The 22,323-nt window shown below is 38.8% G+C and overlaps 1 protein-coding gene across 2 annotated transcripts in view; it reads right to left on the bottom strand.

Annotated features, from left to right (window-relative positions):
• LOC133611749 (formin-like) overlaps positions 1-22,323 on the bottom strand; it is a 179,558-nt gene that overhangs the window by 26,977 nt on the left and 130,258 nt on the right. For both annotated transcript variants that reach the window (XM_061968839.2, XM_061968841.2), the window contains one exon: positions 15,019-15,070. In XM_061968839.2, coding sequence (XP_061824823.2) covers positions 15,019-15,070 — 52 coding nt within the window. The remainder of the gene's footprint in view (positions 1-15,018; positions 15,071-22,323) is intronic.

The following is a 22,323-nucleotide window of genomic DNA, read 5'->3' as shown; positions in this document are numbered from 1 at the left end:
ACGGACATTCACAGTGTGGCGCATATTTCTAACTGTGTTAAAGTTATTCATACGGTCACCCTCAGTGTAACCTGTATCACTGTTGATTAAGTATGCGTTGCATTCACGTGTGTGTGCATAGAGAAGCCGCACATATCTTGTGACCGGGCCGGCACGTTGTTAGACAGGATGAAAAGCGGACGTTAAACGCAGTGCCTTTAAGGCACGCCCCCAAGACTGTGGTCCGGGTGGACTACAAGATTTAATGACTGATGAGCACCTTCGTTTGATAATGAAGGTTGCCTCAGCTCAAAGCCTGAGCCCGGACAGTAATGAACTAGCATCCAAGAAAATATGGCAGGTATCTGGCTTGGGCACATCAGATTAGATCAGTGTGTTGCAAACTGAGCAGTTTAAAGTCCTGAATGGTTGGTTTATTCATTATTTTATTTTCAAATTTATTAGCCTGTGGAAAAAGTTAATGTTGATATTTACCTCAGAAGGCAGCAAATAGAAAAGAGGCATTACATTTTTATTTAAATTGTATTTGATATGCCATTGATATTTTTTTATTATTATTATTATTATTTGAAACTCGATTTTGCATGTCACTATAAAGTTATATAAGCCTTGCTTGTTCAATATTTAATGCAAAACTTGTTTGGGTCCCTATTAAAAGGTAATTTTTTCAACCTTGGCCCACGGCTTAGTTCAGTTTTAAATTTTTGCCCACTCTGTATTTCAGTTTGACACCCCTGTCTTAAGGTATTGTTGTGTGATTTACAAACGCGCCTGTCATACTTGCCAACTCTCCCGAATTTTCCGGGAGACTCCCGAATTTCAGTGCCTCTCCCGAAAATCTCCCGGGACAACCATTCTCCCGAATTTCTCCCGATTTCCAGCCGGACTAAAGGCACGCCCCCTCCAAGTCCGTGCGGACCTGAGTGAGGACAGCCTGTCGTCACGTCCGCTTGACCAACCAAAATGTAACCACAGAACACTATACCGTATAGTGTTCTGTGGTTACTTTTTGGTTGGCCAACGGTTTACGTTGTATTGCGCACCCTGACGGCAAGTGTGGGAGTCGGTTCTGAAGTATGAAGTAAAGAGACGTAACTTTGTCACCTCGCCTCGTTATTGACTCCAACCCAGAATATTACACTGCCCATACCTATGCTCCTTCAAAGGCTGTGCAACTGGCTGCAAAGCATTGCACTTTCAAATACAACAATGAGTAGAGAGTGTTATGTGTGTATATGTGTAAATAAATGAACACTGAAATTCAAGTATTTATTTTATTTATATATATATATATATATACAAACCCCGTTTCCATATGAGTTGGGAAATTGTGTTAGATGTAAATATAAACGGAATACAATGATTTGCAAATCCTTTTCAACCCATATTCAATTGAATGCACTACAAAGACAAGATATTTGATGTTCAAACTCATAAACTTTTTTTTTTTTTGCAAATAATAATTAACTTACAATTTCATGGCTGCAACACGTGCCAAAGCAGTTGGGAAAGGGCATGTTCACCACTGTGTTACATGGCCTTTCCTTTTAACAACACTCAGTAAACGTTTGGGAACTGAGGAGACACATTTTTAAGCTTCTCAGGTGGAATTCTTTCCCATTCTTGCTTGATGTACAGCTTAAGTTGTTCAACAGTCCGGGGGTCTCGGTTGTGGTATTTTAGGCTTCATAATACGCCACACATTTTCAATGGGAGACATGTCTGGACTACAGGCAGGCCAGTCTAGTACCCGCACTCTTTTACTATGAAGCCACGTTGATGTAACAAGTGGCTTGGTATTGTCTTGCTGAAATAAGCAGGGGCGTCCATGGTAACGTTGCTTGGATGGCAACATATGTTGCTCCAAAACCTGTATGTACCTTTCAGCATTAATGGCGCCTTCACAGATGTGTAAGTTACCCATGTCTTGGGCACTAATACACCTCCATACCATCACAGATGCAGGCTTTTCAACTTTGCGCCTATAACAATCCGGATGGTTCTTTTCCTCTTTAGTCCGGAGGACACGACGTCCACAGTTTCCAAAAATAATTTGAAATGTGGACTCGTCAGACCACAGAACACTTTTCCACTTTGTATCAGTCCATCTTAGATGAGCTCAGGCCCAGCGAAGCTGACGGCGTTTCTGGGTGTTGTTGATAAACGGTTTTCGCCTTGCATAGGAGAGTTTTAACTTGCACTTACAGATGTAGCGACCAACTGTAGTTACTGACAGTGGGTTTCTGAAGTGTTCCTGAGCCCATGTGGTGATATCCTTTACACACTGATGTCGCTTGTTGATGCAGTACAGCCTGAGGGGTTGAAGGTCACGGGCTTAGCTGCTTACGTGCAGTGATTTCTCCAGATTCTCTGAACCCTTTGATGATATTACGGACCGTAGATGGTGAAATCCCTAAATTCCTTGCAATAGCTGGTTGAGAAAGGTTTTTCTTAAACTGTTCAACAATTTGCTCACACATTTGTTGACAAAGTGGTGACCCTCGCCCCATCCTTGTTTGTGAATGACTGAGCATTTCATGGAATCTACTTTTATACCAAATCATGGCACCCACCTGTTCCCAATTTGCCTGTTCACCTGTGGGATGTTCCAAATAAGTGTTTGATGAGCATTCCTCAACCGTATCAGTATTTATTGCCACCTTTCCCAACTTCTTTGTCACGTGTTGCTGGCATCAAATTCTAAAGTTAATGATTATTTGCAAAACATTTTTTTTTATCATTTTGAACATCAACTATGTTGTCTTTGTAGCATATTCAACTGAATATGGGTTGAAAATGATTTGCAAATCATTGTATTTCGTTTATATTTACATCTAACACAATTTCCCAACTCATATGGAAACGGGGTTTGTATTCATAATAAAATACATATATATATAGCTAGAATTCACTGAAAGTCAAGTATTTATTTTATTTATATATATATACAAATCTCCCGAATTTGGAGGTCTCAAGGTTGGCAAGTATGGAGCCTGTACATGTAGAAGAAGGAGAAACACGGCATGTCTGGATGATCTGCCTCCGGCATCGTTATGAAGCTGGCTGTGGCACGTTCTTTCGATGTCACTTCCTGTGTGGGGCGCGGACTTTCTGGCGTCACTTCCTCTCCGAACTCAGCTTTGTAAACGATCGATGAGTCCATACAAAGCTAAGTGTCGGAGATTCAAGAAATACACGGCTGACTTACCCGTGTAAAAATTTGTCCGAGGAGGGGAACCTTAAACAATGGTTTAGTGTGGCTGAAACGGGGCTTAGGCTAAATAATTATTTGTTTCAGGGGTTAAACGACTTAGTGTAGACATGGCCTGAGTCTCTTTGTCAAAAAGAACTCACTTCATAATACAATTTAAAAAAAAAAGACGTGTGTAAAAATGATGGATCTGGAGTCGGGCTTTGTACCGAGGATGTCGTTGTGGCTTGTGCAGCCCTTTGAGACACTTGTGATTTAGGGCTATATAAATAAAGATTGATTGATTGATTGATTGATACCCTGCTGGGCCACGGGCAGAGCCAGTAGTAGTGGCTCCATTAGCACATTGATCCCACATTCTGCAGTAGACCGAGACATCCAAGACACACACTTGCACAAAGCACATAATAGCATATTGTATTTACTGGTAGACAATTAGAGATTAACACGTGAGCGCAAACAATCCACTCCGATTAAACATGTTTTCTGGAACTGCAGTTTGATGTGATCGTAACCAAATCTGAAATCTTGGGAAGACTTTTCACACACAGGCAGGAGAAGAAGAAACCTGCTGCTTCAGCTCGCCTCTGACCCAAACATGAAAGACATTTTCTCGCTAGGCGTGTCAAAGCGTTGCTAAAAGGAGGCCATGATTTAAGAGATGCTCCCTTGTCCCACACTGACTGACACTCAGAGATTCTGACCTCTAGATGCAAGGTGGCTTTCGCGACGCTAATGTAAGACATGTTCACATGGAGGGAAATGGCGGAATATGCTGACCAGCTGGGGAAAAAGTCAGCTTGGCCTGAGCCTGCTTTCTGCGTCATTTTGCTAGGATGCTCCGAAAAAAAAGGACTGTAGAAATTATTCCAGACTAGCCAAAAATGTGTTTAGACTGTGCACACTGAGGTTGTTTCAGCTTGCCGTGTTGCAGCAGGCAAGTTGTGGTCCTCTCCTGACCCTGGGTCACGGTGTCAAACCAGGCACAAATCAAGCAACATTCGCTTGCCTTTTACTCCCTGGCGCTCATGCAACAAGCCCATACACAAAGCTTCACTCGAAACAGATGCAAACACGCTCACACATGTGCGTATACCTAAAAAAATATAAACAAAATCAAGCAGAATTTGTCGAGCCCTGTACACTTCACACATGTAACAGTACTGAATTGGTATAATCCTGGCTGATGATGATGTTGCCGTGCGAGACTTTGCTGCAGCATTCCTAGCTGACAGCTATATGAAAAAAGACCATTACGAAACCACAAGAATCACGATATATTTGGACAGACAGGCCCGCATTCCTTTGTTTTTACAGTAGAAAATGTGGACGTAAATAAACTGTGTTGCAGGCTGAGTTGGACTGAACTCCTGACATGGTTTTGTCGGAAAGAGATGACTAAAACACACATACATCACGAACGTTTTGTCGTTAATAGATTGTGTGCCAAATGAAATTGAGCATGGAGATTTTGAAGGAAACTCATGGATCAGTGAGCTCAACCAAGAACCTCCACTCCACATCAATATTTGCTTATATTAATACAATATATTATTTGTACATTATACAGAAGGACCTTAATTTAAGAACCTCTCATTACACAAACTTTTCGATTTACGAACCGCAGACCGAACAAAAAATAGCTTTGTTTTACGAACCTTGTCTCTGTGTACGAACATTTCATCCACTCATTGTGTGTCTCGCCACGCAGCCATTTTGTGCCAGAAGCACAGCCATTGTGGGCGGGCTGATCGCTCATTCAGTCAGCACAGCAAAGTAGCCCTGAGTTTAATGCTACTTAAGTGTTTTTTGTTGTTGACAGTTTTTTGTATTTTTACAGCGTTTTTCTAGTTTTACTAGCTAAATATTAGGCGTGTGGGAAAAAATCGATTCAAATTCGAATCGCGATTCTCACGTTGTGCGATACAGAATCGATTCTCATTTTTTTTAAATCGATTTTTTAAATTTTATTTATTTATTTTTTCTAATTTAATTTTTTTAAATTAATCAATCCAACAAAACAATACACAGCAATACCATAACAATGCAATCCAATTCCAAAACCAAACCCGACCCAGCAACACTCAGAACTGCAATAAACAGAGCAATTGAGAGGAGACACAAACACGGCACAGAACAAACCAAAAGTAGTGAAACAAAAATGAATATTATCAACAACAGTATCAATATTAGTTACAATTTCAACATAGCAGTGATTAAAAATCCCTCATTGACATTATCATTAGACATTTATAAAAATAAAAAAAATGAACAATAGTGTCACAGTGGCTTACACTTGCATCGCATCTCATAAGCTTGACAACACACTGTGTCCAATATTTTCACAAAGATAAAATAAGTCATATTTTTGGTTCATTTAATAGTTAAAACAAATTTACATTATTGCAATCTATTGATAAAACATTGTCCTTTACAATTATTAAAGCTTTTTACAAAATTCTACTACTCTGCTTGCATGTCAGCAGACTTGGGTACATCCCGCTGAAATGCTATGTATTGAATGAATAGAGAATCCTTTTGAATCGGGAAAAAAATCGTTTTTGAATAGAGAATCGTGTCGAATTGAAAAAAAAAAAATCGATTTTGAATCGAATCGTGACCCCAAGAATCGATATTGAATCGAATCGTGGGACACCCAAAGATTCACAGCGCTACTAAATATAAGTCCAAAGTAAGCAATGGACAAGCGATGTGTGGTTTGAAACATTCAGAAAGTATCCACAGCGTTGTTGACACTGCCTTCCCTTCCGCTGCCTCCCTTCCGCTGCACGCAAAGAAGATTAACCAACAAGATAAGGTGCATTTTATTTTGTATTCCTAATCATTGTAGCAACCTGGCTACTAAAGTGAAGGAGTTGTGTGATTTCAAACTGTGAATACACCACAAGGCTAGAGACAGTCTGTGCGCGTGTGTCGGCAGGGCGGCTGAAAATGAGGACAGTTAAGCTTTTTGTTGTTATTTTGACTTTGTTATTCAATAGAAAGTCAATTCATCACAGCCTTGTCATGTTTGTTTGATTTTCAGAGTTCAGGCGCAAAAACAGAATTTTTTTGTTCCTTGTTTTGAGTAAACCAATGGTTGTTGTGGAGCTTTTCACGAAACAACTGATGTGGGTTGCAATTGAATCGTTTCAAACAAGCAGAATGATAGTCTCAACTTGAAAAAAATGCACATTTATTACAAACATGGAATTTTTAAAATGTTCTACAAATTTTGCAGCAAAAACTCCAAACAACGTTTCTTCAAAAAAATCAGACTAATTCTATATAGTGCCAGACTGGCCCTTAATATTTGTGAAAACAGATACTTTTTTTCAGACAAATGTTTATTCCATGTAGTGAATAAATTTCATCCAAACAAACACCTATTTTGGGTAATCTCTGTACAGGGGATGTGGGGTTTACATTGACGCTGCATCAGGATATCACTACATTGGCAGCTGCATCACAAGACAACAACAGCAGAGTAAACACACAATTCAGTTCGTCATTAAGGAGAGTAGTGGCTACACACATATCCTATATATTATATCCACAGGCAATAGACGGGATTTTTCCCACCACACTGTGTTGACCTTTCTTGCTCTCACAGACCGTTCAGATTTATCAGGACAGCGTTTATGTATGGGCCCAGTAGGCAAGGTTACCACACTCTCACTGATTTCATCTAAGTTACTCTTTATTGATGCTTTAATTTAGTTCCAATCACGGTAAAACAGACATGAAGTGAGCGAACATCAACACTGATATTGGAAGACGTCATCAAATATCGATGCACTAATTGGTCCTGATGGATTCGTCTGTTGGTGCCGCAAAGACAGCAGAGCGCTGGAATATTCAACAGTGAATTGTGAAAATTAGGTCGCTTTTGCGGAATATTATATTTTACCTCCTGGTAGAAAATGGTGTAAACTATTTAGTGGTACTCACAGCTCAAAATCGGCAAAATGGCGTTTATCAAGTTTTGCGCCTGGACTCTTCACATACAATACTGTATAGTGCTTTACATTGTGTTTAAAGTCTAAGAACATTTACTAAAATATGGACTTTTTCTGAGGTTGGAACCCATTATTCACATTACATTGGTTCTTATGGAGAAATTAGCTTTAAAATACAAACTTTTCTATTTAGTAACCATGTTCAAGAACCAATTAAGTTTGTAAATTGAGGTTCAACTGTTTTACATAACATTACAGTTAACAAATGTATTTAGCCTAAAAAGGAAGGCATTAAAAAACAGTACACTTCTAAACTACATGTGCTGTTAAAGGAATTTGGGTTTTCAACACAAAGATAAGTATTTTATTATTTTTTTATATTTTCTATATTTTATTACGTTTGACAAATGTTTACAGCTGTATTTTCATGCATCTACTTTGAAATATAATAATAATACATTTGATAAAGATGAGTTGATGAGGGCTGCAGCGATCGATTCTTTCAGTAATTCAGTAATCTATCGATTTGTTTGTTCGATTAAAAGAGCAATTGGCGAGAACAAACTTTATAGCATCAATGTGCCCCAGCTCAGATGGTAGAGCATTCCTCTACGGTTCCTGGTACGAATCTGGCTTCCGTCATCCTTGTCACTGCCGTTGTGTCCTTGGGCAAGCCACTTCACCCACCTTGCTCCCAGTGCCACTCACACTGGTATAAGTTTGTAGCAGGACTCCAAGGAAAAAAATATTCTTAATCTCAATAGGTCTTTCCTGAATAACTAAAGGTTAAATAAAAATGCATATTGTAGGTAAAATAGTTTACATTTTTCTGCTTGCCATCACTTTCATTCTTTTTTTAATACATGCACATCATCAACATTAAAATTGCACTTTTAACATGTGTGCAATAATAAAATAAACCGCTGTCATGTGCGCTTTATTGCAGTCATTCAGAAACTATCTTTGCATATTTAAAGTTCCTTGCACTCCGGGGGATTTGGATTTTAAGTTTTTTTTAGTTACACTCAAACAATTCATCAAAATAGCAGAAAATGAATCAAAGCTTTGTTTTGTAGTGAAATTACACAATTAATCATTGCAGTCCTAGTACATATACTTTATTTATCCCGTGAGGGAATTAAGCATTCCATTTAATTAAATTAATTTAATTTAACCTGCCGCTACCAGAGCAGCATCAATTTAAAAATACATTTAATAATGTTTTTTTTATGTATTGTATTGTGATTGGAGTAACCTCTTACTGACTACTGTTTCTAATATGTTGTCCTTTATGTAGCTTACTGTAAATAAGATGTACAAACCCCGTTTCCATATGAGTTGGGAAATTGTGTTAGATGTAAATATAAATGGAATACGATGATTTGCAAATCATTTTCAACCCATATTCAGTTGAATATGCTACAAAGACAACATATTTGATTTTCAAACTGATAAACATTTTTTTTTTTTTTTGCAAATAATCATTAACTTTAGAATTTGATGCCAGCAACATGTGACAAAGAAGTTGGGAAAGGTAGCAATAAATACTGATAAAGTTGAGGAATGCTCATCAAACACTTATTTGGAACATCCCACAGGTGTGCAGGCAAATTGGGAACAGGTGGGTGCCATGATTTGGTATAAAAGTAGATTCCATGAAATGCTCAGTCATTCACAAACAAGGATGGGGCGAGGGTCACCACTTTGTCAACAAATGCGTGAGCAAATTGTTGAACAGTTTAAGAAAAACCTTTCTCAACCAGCTATTGCAAGGAGTTTAGGGATTTCACCATCTATGGTCCGTAATATCATCAAAGGGTTCAGAGAATCTGGAGAAATCACTGCACGTAAGCAGCTACGCCCGTGACCTTCAATCCCTCAGGCTGTACTGCATCAACAAGACATCAGTGTGTAAAGGATATCACCGCATGGGCTCTGGAACACTTCAGAAACCCACTGTCAGTAACTACAGTTGGTCGCTACATCTGTAATTGCAAGTTAAAACTCTCCTACGCAAGGCAAAAACCGTTTATCAACAACACCCAGAAACGCCGTCGGCTTTGCTGGGCCTGAGCTCATCTAAGATGGACTGATACAAAGTGGAAAAGTGTGCTGTGGTCTGACGAGTCCACATTTCAAATTGTTTTTGGAAACTGTGGACGTCGTGTCCTCCGGACCAAAGTGGAAAAGAACCATCTGGATTGTTATAGGCGCAAAGTTGAAAAGCCAGCATCTGTGATGCTATGGGGGTGTATTAGTGCCCAAGACATGGGTAACTTACACATATATGAAGGCGCCATTATGCTGAAAGGTACATACAGGTTTTCGAGCAACATATGTTGCCATCCAAGCAATGTTACCATGGACGCCCCTGCTTATTTCAGCAAGACAATGCCAAGCCACGTGTTACATCAACGTGGCTTCATAGTAAAAGAGTGCGGGTACTAGACTGGCCTGCCTGTAGTCCAGACCTGTCTCCCATTGAAAATGCGTGGCGCATTATGAAGCCTAAAATACCACAACGGAGACCCCCGGACTGTTGAACAACTTAAGCTGTATATCAAGCAAGAATGGGAAAGAATTCCACCTGAGAAGCTTAAAAAATGTGTCTCCTCAGTTCCCAAACGTTTACTGAGTGTTGTTAAAAGGAAAGGCCATGTAACACAGGGGTGAACATGCCCTTTTCCCAACTACTTTGGCACGTGTTGCAGCCATGAAATTCTAAGTTAATTATTATTTGCAAAAAAAAGTTTATGAGTTTGAACATCAAATATCTTGTCTTTGTAGTGCATTCAATTGAATATGGGTTGAAAAGGATTTGCAAATCATTGTATTCCGTTTCTATTTACATCTAACACAATTTCCCAACTCATATGGAAACGGGGTTTGTATATTAGAATTAGATAAAGCCAAATAAAACAGCCTACCTAAAAGTGTGACTGATGTCTCCATTGTGTGTAAGTATACCATGCTATGATGTAAAACATTTGCAATATATGCAACTCAGTTCCTTTCCTGCTATACAAAATAGGTCAGACAAAATGTATAAAACAGTGAGTGAATCAAAAAAGTGAGGTTGTTTATGCTGCTAATACGCAAATATGTCAACAAAAACCGAGGTGAGCCTGCACCATTAGTTCTTCCTTCATTCCTACTCCCTGGCGTCTAAATTCCCAGACTCCCGGTGAGGCTGAGATATCGGGTAGCACCAGGGATGTGTTGTCTGTTTGCTTTATTAACACCATGCCATAATGTTAGCACTGCTGCTGCTGCTCTTGTGTGTTTGTGCGACCATCCCTCATCCAGCACAGATGTGAGCGCCCACCCAGGGCTCAGTGAGCCCACTGACGCCCATATTCATCAACGGCGTGTCACTTTTATGAGGTGGCTCTGTGGGAACCTTAGAGAACAAACCCCACCCAGCCGTCCACATCACACCTTGTGCTCGCTCTACATAACGCCAGGCGGTCAGCCCCCCTATTTGGATGAAATTAAAGGAAAACTTCACTAAAAGGCAAAAGTGCAGTCAGCCGCAGGACCCTTTTGATCAATAATCCCTTCATGTTCAATACCTCCATTACAAAGGTGGCACTCAGGCACGAGGGTCCACAAAAGACCTACTTCGGTTTATAGTTTTAGAACCGTTTATTCTCAGTCATACACTCAATATCTCAAGTCTAAAGCTTCCTTTCACTTTCTCCTTTCAAGTGAAAAAGGTGCAACAGAACACAAAAACAATTGTGCGTCTGCTTGGTTCGTCTCCATTTTTGACCGCTGTGATATTTTCCAGATACGCCATCTTCCTGAACACGAGCTTGGCTCCTGAATGTGGCTCTTACAACAATAACACAGAAAAGTCCTGCACAGAACAATCGTGATAAAAAAGAAAATAACAAAAACTTTAGGAAGGAAGCATAGGTTTTTCTGCCCCAAGAAAATGAACATTTTAACTGTGAAGTGTGCCTTTGCTGTTTTCATAAGACAAATAACAGGAAGCTGAAATTAATTTTTTTGTGCAAATTACATTGAAAATGTAATTGTAAAAAATTGCAGACCTTAATCTCGAGCGCAGACCTTTACCAGGCCCTATCCCCCAATAGTAAGAAAAAGTCCTGAATCCAGACGGTGATCCGGATCAGCCCCAAAATGTAAACACTTGTTTCTTATCCCATTTCTAAAATGTATTGAAATTGTAGTAATTTACTGTCTTTGTCTCTGTGAGTGGAGGCTGGGGCTAATAGCACACATACACAGAAGTTGAAGCTTGTAACATAAACATTAGGTAACATAGAAAAAATTATCCGGATCAGCTCTTAAATGTAATGACTTGTTGCTTATCACATTTCTGACATTTTCTGAAAGTTAGATGAAAATCCATCAATAATTTTTGACGTTTTCTATAGCGGAATGAAAGAAATAGAGTGAACACTCTTGACTGTCATCCATCATCTTTATCTCTGTGGGGCTGCCAGCATACACAAACACACAAAAACGTAGGTGTACGGTAACGTAGTAGAAATGATCTAAATTAGGTATACATCTAATCAGTTGTTCCTTATTTCAATTCAGATATTTTCTGAAAGTTTTATGAAAATCACCCATAACTTTTTGAGTTATGTTGATAGCTAACCAACTAACTATCTAATTAACCAGCCAACTGCAATGATTACATAACCTCCTGTCGGAGCTGATAACACAAACACTTAAAAATTAAATGTTCAAATGAGTGAACATTTCCTCATTGGATAAATCACAATTAATTAATCACATTAATTAATCATGTATAAACACAGATTATTGTAATTTCCTAAATTTTCCTGAATTCACCGAAATATAAAATAACAAGTAGGGATGTCCGATAATGGCTTTTTGCCGATATCCGATATTCCGATATTGTCCAACTCTTTAATTACCGATACCGATATCAACCGATATATGCAGTCGTGGAATTAACACATTATTATGCCTAATTTGGACAACCAGGTATGGTGAAGATAAGGTACTTTTAAAAAAATTAATAAAATCAGATAAATAAATTTAAAATATTTTCTTGAATAAAAAAGAAAGTAAAACATTATAAAAACAGTTACATAGAAACTAGTAATGAATGAAAATAAGTAAAATTAACTGTTAAAGGTTAGTACTATTAGTGGACCAGCAGCACGCACAATCATGTGTGCTTACAGACTGTATCCCTTGCAGACTGTATTGATATATATTGATATATAATGTAGGAACCAGAATATTAATAACAGAAAGAAACAACCCTTTTGTGTGAATGAGTGTGAATGAGTGTGAATGGGGGAGGGAGATTTTTTGGGTTGGTGCACTAATTGTAAATGTATCTTGTGTTTTTTATGTTGATTTATTAAAAAAAACAAAAACAAAAACAAAAAACAAAACAAAAAACCCGATACCGATAATAAAACACCGATACCGATAATTTCCGATATTACATTTTAACGCATTTATCGGCATCGACATCCCTAATAAAAATTTAAAAAAAAGATCTGATTTGCAAATATTGCACCAATGAATTCTCTTATAGAAGCACAGTAAGTTTAAAATAGCATCTAAAACATGTTTTTGAGGCAGCTGCAAGAACGCAAGAACGCTACTAGTACATCAAAGCAAGCAGTGGACTAAAACAACGCTGACGTAGTATATTCCTGGCGATGCTGTCAACAAAAACACCACTTAAGCAACACTTTTGTAGCAACTGTGATGAATCGTGTTTTAGCCAAATTCAAAAGTGTGATTAATCAGATTCTTTTTAAATAACCGTTTGACAGTCCTAAAAATGACACTTGTCACTAATTTATTCTATACCAAACTGAAATGTGTTGTAGGGATGGGAATCAAAAACCAATTGTTGTTCAGAACCCTCTCCCAGTTGATCAATTCCTTGAAATCACTTGTCAATTTTTTAAACGATTCCCGCGGGCGGGAATGATGTCACGACGCAACCGTAATAGCTAGTAATAGCTAACTTTCTAACCAGCTAATTAACAAGCTAACTGCAATGATTACATAACCTCCCTTCGTCATCCATATATTTTTTAGTTGCATGTTGCACAGTGACGTCAGACAGTGAGAAACATGGCGCCCAGGCGTAGGGAACACTGTAAATTTTGGCTATATTTGACAAATGAAGTTTGTAACAGCGCTACTTGCAACAATTGCAAGGTTTCTATTTCGACAAAAGGAGGAAATACGAGCAATATGCTGAAACGTTTGAACTCAGAGCATGCTATAACTGTAAATGAATGTGAGGTTTTTTAATCATCCCAGCAGACGCAACCATCTGCCGTAAATACAACAAACACTGACTATTATGTTAGTGCCATTTGCCCAATTTTCAAAGCTACTAATACCTGTTAAACTGAAATTAATGCCTTCTCATTTAGATGAGTATGACGAGAGACAGATTCTCACTACGAATGTTACCGAGCAGTGACTAAGTTTGTGGCTGAAGGCTTGCATCCATTCGTCACTGTAGACACTCCTGATTTTCGGTAGGTGAATGTTCAATTGTAGGCAGAGAATCATTGCATGTTTTCCTCTAACCAGATTTTCACTCGGTTATTTACATTACATATTTATCAGGGAGATGACAAAGATTCCTAATACTAAGTACAAACCCCCAAACAGAGACAGTGTAAGTAAATGTTAATGTAAATGTTACATTATTGTGTAATTTCCACGTTTTATTTTGTTAGATTTTACAGACGAACATTTCATATATAATTTTTTTTTTATGCTACAGTATGTGCCTCTTAAGACCTCACTATTGGCTTTGTAAGGTAATGTTACCTCTAAACCATGGGTGTCAAACTCTGGTCCGCGGGCCAGATTTGGCCCACCGTGTAATTTCACTTGGCCCTTGAGGCAATATCAAATTAACACTAGAGCTGGCCCGCTGATTATATACAGCGACGGTGCCGCGGTAACACCGCATTCACCGCTAATTCTCATACTTGCTAACCCTCCCGGGAGACTACTTAATTTCAGCGCCTCTCTCGAAATTCGTCACGTCTGCTTTTCATCCTGTCTAACAACGTGCCGGCCCAGTCACAAGATATGTGCGGCTTCTCTACGCACACACACGTGAATGCAACGCATACTTAATCAACTCTTAACGCAGTGCCTTTAAGGCATGCCCCCAAGACTGTTGTCCGGGTGGACTACAAGATTTAATGACTGATGAGCACCTTTGTTTGATAATGAAGGTTGCCTCAGCTCAAAGCCTGAGCCCCAACATTAATGAACTAGCATCCAAGAAATGGTGGCAGGTATCTGGCTTGGGCACATCAGATTAGATCATTGTGTTGCAAACTGAGCAGTTTAAAGTCCTGAATGGTTGGTTTATTCATTATTTTATTTTCAAATTTATTAGCCTGTGGAAAAAGTTAATGTTGATATTTACCTCAGAAGGCTGCAAATAGAAAAGAGGCATTCAATTTTTATTTAAATTGTATTTGATATGCCATTGATATTTTTTAATTATTATTATTATTTGAAACTCGATTTTGCATGTCACTATAAAGTTATATATGCCTTGCTTGTTCAATATTTAATGCAAAACTTGTTTGGGTCCCTATTAAAAGGTTAATTTGTTCAACCTTGGCCCGCGGCTTTGTTCAGTTTTAAGTTTTGGCCCACTCTGTATTTGAGTTTGACACCCCTGCTCTAAACTAAACAAAGTTGATGCTTAGCCCCCCCCCCCATCAGAATCTATTAGAGAATGGATAAAGAACTGAATAGTTAAGCAGAATCAAAAGTAGAATCAAAACCTAAAAAAATCTTATCAAATCCCATCTTTATTGATGATTGTCAGGGTTGGTTTACCTTTTCTGTGCAGCGTTGAGGCGATCCTCTTCAGCAGAATGCTCAGTTTGAGCTGTAAAAAGAAATAAAAAACATCTGATTAAGATCGTTTTTTGGTTTGTTTTCAATGACAGCCACATCCGTAATTACCACCACCCCAGTCCAGAAGGGGGCCCTGTGTCCAAAACCCATGGTTTTGTCAAGTGCAGATTGAAGAAGAAGAGCAGCTCTACTTTGCCCAAAGAGCGCTCTTCTCTCCTAGTGACACTTAAGCACATTGTAAAGTTTTGTCCGTGATGCCAGGTGTTAGGGTGTGTATGTGTGGACTGCAAGTGGGCTTAATCATAGTGGGAGAGAGAGGATTAAGAACTGGAGGCTCCCGTGGATTCTTGCCATGTAAAAGTGTCTAAATGCAAGGCAGATGTGTGCGGCAGGCCAGGCCGAGGTGCAAGAATTTATCTAGGGCCAGAGAGTGCCTGTGATCTCAGATTTATTGCATTTTTCCAGATTCATCCTATGGGGGACCTTTCCTACTTTGGAGATCTAAAAGGGGGGTCTCCCAAAAACTGTTCAAAGGCCGGTTTTGGGGGTCTTTTGGGAAAAGGTAAGCTTCAGACACAGACCATCCACCCCTTAGACGTTATTTATTTTTTACATGTATGTGGGCCACTGGGTTGAGGTTGCTCTAATGATGGGAGGGGCCAACCATGTCTGGGATAGAGGAGGGAGGAGGGAGTGGAGAGGGGCCGTGACAAATGGCATTAGTCTCAGTTGGGGTCTGGCTGGCGCCTGAGGTACCCCTCTGGTGCAACTGTTTAGAGGTGGCACTGGAGCCGAGAGAGAGAGAGAGAGTGAGAGAGTCAGGGAGGATGTGTGAAGTTTCTCTTTCTGTGCTCCCTGCCTGTGTAAACATGAAACCAGTAGTCGCTAACTAGAAAGTTATGAGACGTGCATGCTGAGAGCCACAATAAATTCGGGCTTTAAAATTCTGACACACTTTTCTAAACGGCTGCTATACCTGGTGTTCACATAACAAGCAGAGGGATGGAGTGCGTGTGAAAGAGGGACGCTGATTTTTTTATGAAAACATGCGTTTACACATCTCTCGCCTCAATTGCGGACGCAGAGGAAGATTTTTTTGTTGCAGCAAATCTGATGCTGTGTGATTGGGTTCGGAATCACTAACAAGATAGCTGCGGGCTACGATGAGGCATTTACACCTCCCCACATCCCCAGCAAGACAAGATTTGTTTTCAATTAGCCATTGCCTGCATTCAATGCGAGAAATATGTCCGTCCAAATACCCCCAGAGGTTTCAAAGAGCTCCCAATAAAAGGGGAATCTGAAAGGATGTTCATTAAAGTTAAACCACAACCTACTGACCTGGTATGCTTTTTTCCTCAGAGAAACACAGTAAATGATCAAAAATGCATGCAAGCAAGATTCATTCTAATACTACAAAATGAAACTCCCTGCAAATGAAGGCCTAGCAACAAGAACTACAACACTCGATGATCACTTCATATCCTAGAAACAACCCAATGCAAAATGCATTTAGGAGGTGGACACTTGGCATAATTGCCACATGATGACTTTTCATTACAGGATTTTTTTGTTTTCACTTGCTGTAAAGGAAGCCTAAAACAGCTGAATGTCCTACGTCAAACACCCACAAGTCTTACAACTTGGAGTTCAAACCTTCACCCTGCATGATTTCATGCAAGACAACAGCAAGCCTCGTGCCACTTTATTTCATTTTGCATGGAGTGAGTGTGTTTTGCTTTTAATTTTTTGTGATGCCACCACAATGGGTTATAAATGATGGAAAAGAAGAAAAAGTATGATGATTACCACTTATACTCTATATTCTATACCAGGGGTCGGGAACATTTTTGGCTGAGAGAGCCATGAAAGCCAAATATTTTAAAATGTATTTCCGTGAGAGCCACATCATATTTTTTAACACTGAATACAACTAAATGCGGGCAGTACGGTGTAAGAGGGGTTAGTGCATCTGCCTCACAATACGGCGGTCCGGGGTTCGATCCTGCGCTCGAGATCTTTCTGTGTGGAGTTTGCATGTTCTCCCCGTGACTGCGTGGGTTCCCTCCGGCTTCCTCCCACCTCCAAAGACATGCACCTGGGGATAGGTTGATTGGCAACACTAAATGGTCCCTAGTGTGTGAATGTGAGTGTGAATGTTGTCTGTCTATCTGTGTTGGCCCTGTGATGAGGTGGCGACTTGTCCAGGGTGTACCCCGCCTTCCGCCCAACTGCAGCTGAGATAGGCTCCAGTGACCCCCCGCGACCCCAAAAAAGGACAAGCAGTAGAAAATGGATATATGGATGGACAACTAAGTGCGTGCATTTTTTAAGTAAGACCAACATTTTTAGAGTATAATAAGTCTCAAATTATTTTTAATAAAATTGTTATTTCTTGAACAGGTGCGGTCAAAACGGATGGATGGATTAAAATGCATGAGAATGTTTTATATTTTGAACGTTATTTTTAACATTGTGATTACCAGCGGAATTATTCATTACTCATCGCGTTAAGCAATGTCAACTAAGATTTATCTGAGAGCCAGATGCAGTCATCAAAAGAGCCACATCTGGCTCTAGAGCCATAGGTTCCCTACCCCTGTTCCATACCATAAGTTAATATGCTACTATGTTGACAGTTCTGTTTATCAGGAGTATAAAAATAGTGAGTGGTTTTTTGATTGATTTAGTTTTATTATATGATGGTTAATTATTTTGCCCTTGTGTGACAGCTCAGAATGTAAAAATTTTACTTATATTTTTTGTTAAGGAAACATTATTTTGAATTTAGACTTTCTTGTACATCAACCAATGTCAGAATGGCTTGTGTTCCACTGTATGGCAGAACCAGTAAAAGATTGAATGAAAAAAGTAATAGCTGTCAAATGCACAATTTGTATCACTTAAAAATGGAATTAAATGAATTGATTTGGCTTCTAATTAGGGATGTCCGATAATGGCTTTTTACCAATATCCAATATTCCGATATTGTCCAACTCTTTAATTACCGATACCGATATCAACCGATACCGATATCAACCGATATATACAGTCGTGGAATTAACACACTATTATGTCTAATTTGGACAACCAGGTATGGTGAAGATAAGGTACTTTTAAAAATGTTTAATAAAATAAGATACATAAATTAAAAACATTTTCTTGAATAAAAAAGAAAGTAAAACAATATAAAAACAGTTACATAGAAACTAGTAATTAATGAAAATGAGTAAAATTAACTGTTAAAGGTTAGTACTATTAGTGGACCAGCAGCACGCACAATCATGTGTGCTTACGGACTGTATCCCTTGCAGACTGTATTGATATATATTGATATATAATGTAGGAACCAGAATATTAATAACAGAAAAAAACAACCCTTTTGTGTGAATGAGTGTGAATGAGTGTAAATGGGGGAGGGAGGTTTTTTGGGTTGGTGCACTAATTGTGAGTGTATCTTGTGTTTTTTATGTTGATTTAATTAAAAAAACAAAACAAAAAAAAAAACAACAACAACAAAAAACGATACCGATAATTTCCGATATTACATTTTAACGCATTTATCGGCCGATATTATCGGACATCTCTACTTCTAATGTATACTACGGATGGTGAAATGGGACAAAACTAAATAAATACATCTTTAAACAATTACTTTAATGTATCATTAATTATTTATAATGGAATTGTGTCTATTTAATGTAAAATTACATTTAATTATTTAATCAATTATTTCAACATTTAGGTAATTATATTATAAATTATATTGATTTAATTATTTAATTATTTAATTGTTATCTAATGATTACATGATTTATTTAAGTAAATAAAAAATAATCAAACTCACTAATCAAAGTCTGTGGGCGACGCAAACATATGTCGTGTCCAATGATTGTTTGGTTTGATTACTTGAACTTTGGAAGTCTTAAAAAACATGATAGTAAAGGAGGATACAATCATACTTTTTGGGATTTGATGGTAGATATTTTAGACCTTGCAGAGTATGTGGAAACAAGACCTGATGACCCAGAGCATGTTGCAGTTAAAGTAGAGGAATTTAGTGAAGTTTTTGGAATTATTTCCGCACTTTCAGACCAAGCTATCGACCAATAGTCCTTCCAGGTCAAAGTTCCGCAGACAAGTGGTAACCAATCAGGCGTTTGGATTTGCCCACTGACTTTGACGGCTGCGTTTGACAGATCAAATTAATTACATGGTCATGTAAAAATAAATCAATAAATCATGAAATAATTAAATTGTGAAACATTTTTTCAAATCATGAAGTAACTATTAAAATAATAAAATGTTTAAAAAGATATATTATTTAAAAAAATAATGAAATGTACTTTTACATTACATTTTACATGATATTTTACATTAAATTAAATTACACACATTTACCAACACATGTATTTCATTCCAATTATAAGAAATTAATGACATATTTGAGTAATTATTCAAATATTTATTTAATTTTGTTCTATCTGACCAGCCATAGTATACATGGTTGCTGTTGTCAAAAGATCACAGCAAATCACAAGCAAACGTCCATATTCCGTGCAGATATGCCCCACTGGGCCTGCGAGCAGCAGAGGAGATGACATTGGAGCAAAAGTGTGATGCTTAGTGTAATGACATCTTTGCAGCATCAGTAATATTCTTGCCTTTAATCTGCTTGCAGACAAAGTTCTATTATTTTGGAAACTCAGTTTTGGGAATATTAACATAATGTCCCTTCCCAAAAAAGCCACTAATTTTGTTCCTTGATTAAGTTTAAATTTGTTGTAATTAACAGCTTCTTTGAAGTGGCTCCAAATATTGGCAAGGAGGCAATGAGACGAGGGGAGAACAGCCTTTAAAAACATGGATCACTGGAGTTCGGGAGGGATCTACTGTTGGACCAGGGAAAGATCATACAGGGACATTTAAGAGGCAGAGAGCAGAGCGTTTGGGTTCACCTGCAGACCCCGCTGCGAGCCTCTCCACAGGCTGGGTTACAGGTCAGCACTCGCCAGGAACACGAGTCCCACAAGACAGTTTTTATCTGTTCATCAAAAGGGCCCGTGTGAACACATACACCACGTCTTGTGGACACTGTCCAATTTCTAAAATGTGTCAAACACATGCATCTGTGGTCTGCTTGCATGCATTTACCTGGGTGACAAACCCAATCACTCACCGATGACTCACTTTTTAACAACCTTGGTCGTTGTTTGATGTGCTTTGTTTCGAGTTACAGAATCATCACAAAAAGATGATAACACGCCAAGTCTCCCCCCTCTCAAACATGGGCAGCAGCATGTTGTGGAAATCTGTTTATAAAAAGGGCTTTGCAAGAGGAAACTTTATGTTTAAGATGTGTTTTTCCACATTATAGTCCACAACTTCAGTGGCTTTGAAATTTTTCAGAAACTAACATTTTGCCGCAGTTCCATTTGTGCAGCAACTTTGCTAATTCTCATGACAGAATACTTTCTAAGAGTTTGTTGTCATCATTTTTGGACTTAACCCGTCCTTAACATAATCCCTTTTAACAATGCATGTTAAAAAGAATAACACCAGAGGAAGTATCAAATCTATAAGAATGGCAGGATGGCAGCATTGTGAAAGGGACTCAGCTCTTTCACTTCATTGTGTTGAAAGCAATTGTCGCTGTCCGACAAGTATAGTATATATCACACCATGCGCTGATGATAACATCGCCAAGCACGTAATTAATTTGTTTGTTGATGCTGGCTTTGCTGGGTTTTGTGAAAGACAAGCAATCTACTGTTACAGTATGTATGTTATACTGTACAATACTCCAAATGTGTAGCATATTAGAATGAAAGGGACTGTAGAACAGTGGTCACCAACCTTTTCGAGACCAAAATCCCTGCCAAAAACCAAAGCAGGTTCTGATATATATATATATATATACAAACCCCGTTTCCATATGAGTTGGGAAATTGTGTTAGATGTAAATATAAACGGAATACAATGATTTGCAAATCCTTTTCAACCCATATTCAATTGAATGCACTACAAAGACAAGATATTTGATGTTCAAACTCATAAACTTTTTTTTTTTTTGCAAATAATAATTAACTTAGAATTTCATGGCTGTAACACGTGCCAAAGTAGTTGGGAAAGGGCATGTTCACCACTGTGTTACATGGCCTTTCCTTGTAACAACACTCAGTAAACATTTGGGAACTGAGGAGACACATTTTTTAAGCTTCTCAGGTGGCTTTCTTTCCCATTCTTGCTTGATGTACAGTTTAAGTTGTGCAACAGTCCGGGGGTCTCCGTTGTGGTATTTTAGGCTTCATAATGCGCCACACATTTTCAATGGGAGACAGGTCTGGACTACAGGCAGGCCAGTCTAGTACCCGCACTCTTTTACTATGAAGCCACGTTGATGTAACACGTGGCTTGGCATTGTCTTGCTGAAATAAGCAGGGGCGTCCATGGTAACGTTGCTTGGATGGCAACATATATTGCTCCAAAACCTGTATGTACCTTTCAGCATTAATGGTGCCTTCACAGATGTGTAAGTTACCCATGTCTTGGGCACTAGTACACCCCCATACCATCACAGATGCTGGCTTTTCAACTTTGCGCCTATAACAATCCGGATGGTTCTTTTCCTCTTTGGTCCGGAGGACACGACGTCCACAGTTTCCAAAAACAATTTGAAATGTGGACTCGTCAGACCACAGAACACTTTTCCACTTTGTATCAGTCCATCTTAGATGAGCTCAGGCCCAGCGAAGCCGACGGCGTTTCTGGGTGTTGTTGATAAACGGTTTTTGCCTTGCATAGTAGAGTTTCAACTTATACTTACAGATGTAGCGACCAACTGTAGTTACTGACTGTGGGTTTCTGAAGTGTTCCTGAGCCCATGTGGTGATATCCTTTACACACTGATGTCGCTTGTTGATGCAGTACAGCCTGAGAGATCGAAGGTCACGAGCTTAGCTGCTTACGTGCAGTGGTTTCTCCAGATTCTCTGAACCCTTTGATGATATTACGGACCGTAGATGGTGAAATCCCTAAATTCCTTGCAATAGCTGGTTGAGAAAGGTTTTTCTTAAACTGTTCAACAATTTGCTCACGCATTTGTTGACAAAGTGGCGACCCTCGCCCCATCCTTGTTTGTGAATGACTGAGCATTTCATGGAATCTACTTTTATACCCAATCATGGCACCCACCTGTTCCCAATTTGCCTGTTCACCTGTGGGATGTTCCAAATAAGTGTTTGAGGAGCATTCCTCAACTTTATCAGTATTTATTGTCACCTT

Source organism: Nerophis lumbriciformis, linkage group LG08 (assembly GCF_033978685.3).
Source record: "Nerophis lumbriciformis linkage group LG08, RoL_Nlum_v2.1, whole genome shotgun sequence".
In the NCBI taxonomy this organism is placed as follows: domain Eukaryota; kingdom Metazoa; phylum Chordata; class Actinopteri; order Syngnathiformes; family Syngnathidae; genus Nerophis; species Nerophis lumbriciformis.
This window is presented reverse-complemented; position numbering and strand designations above follow the sequence as displayed.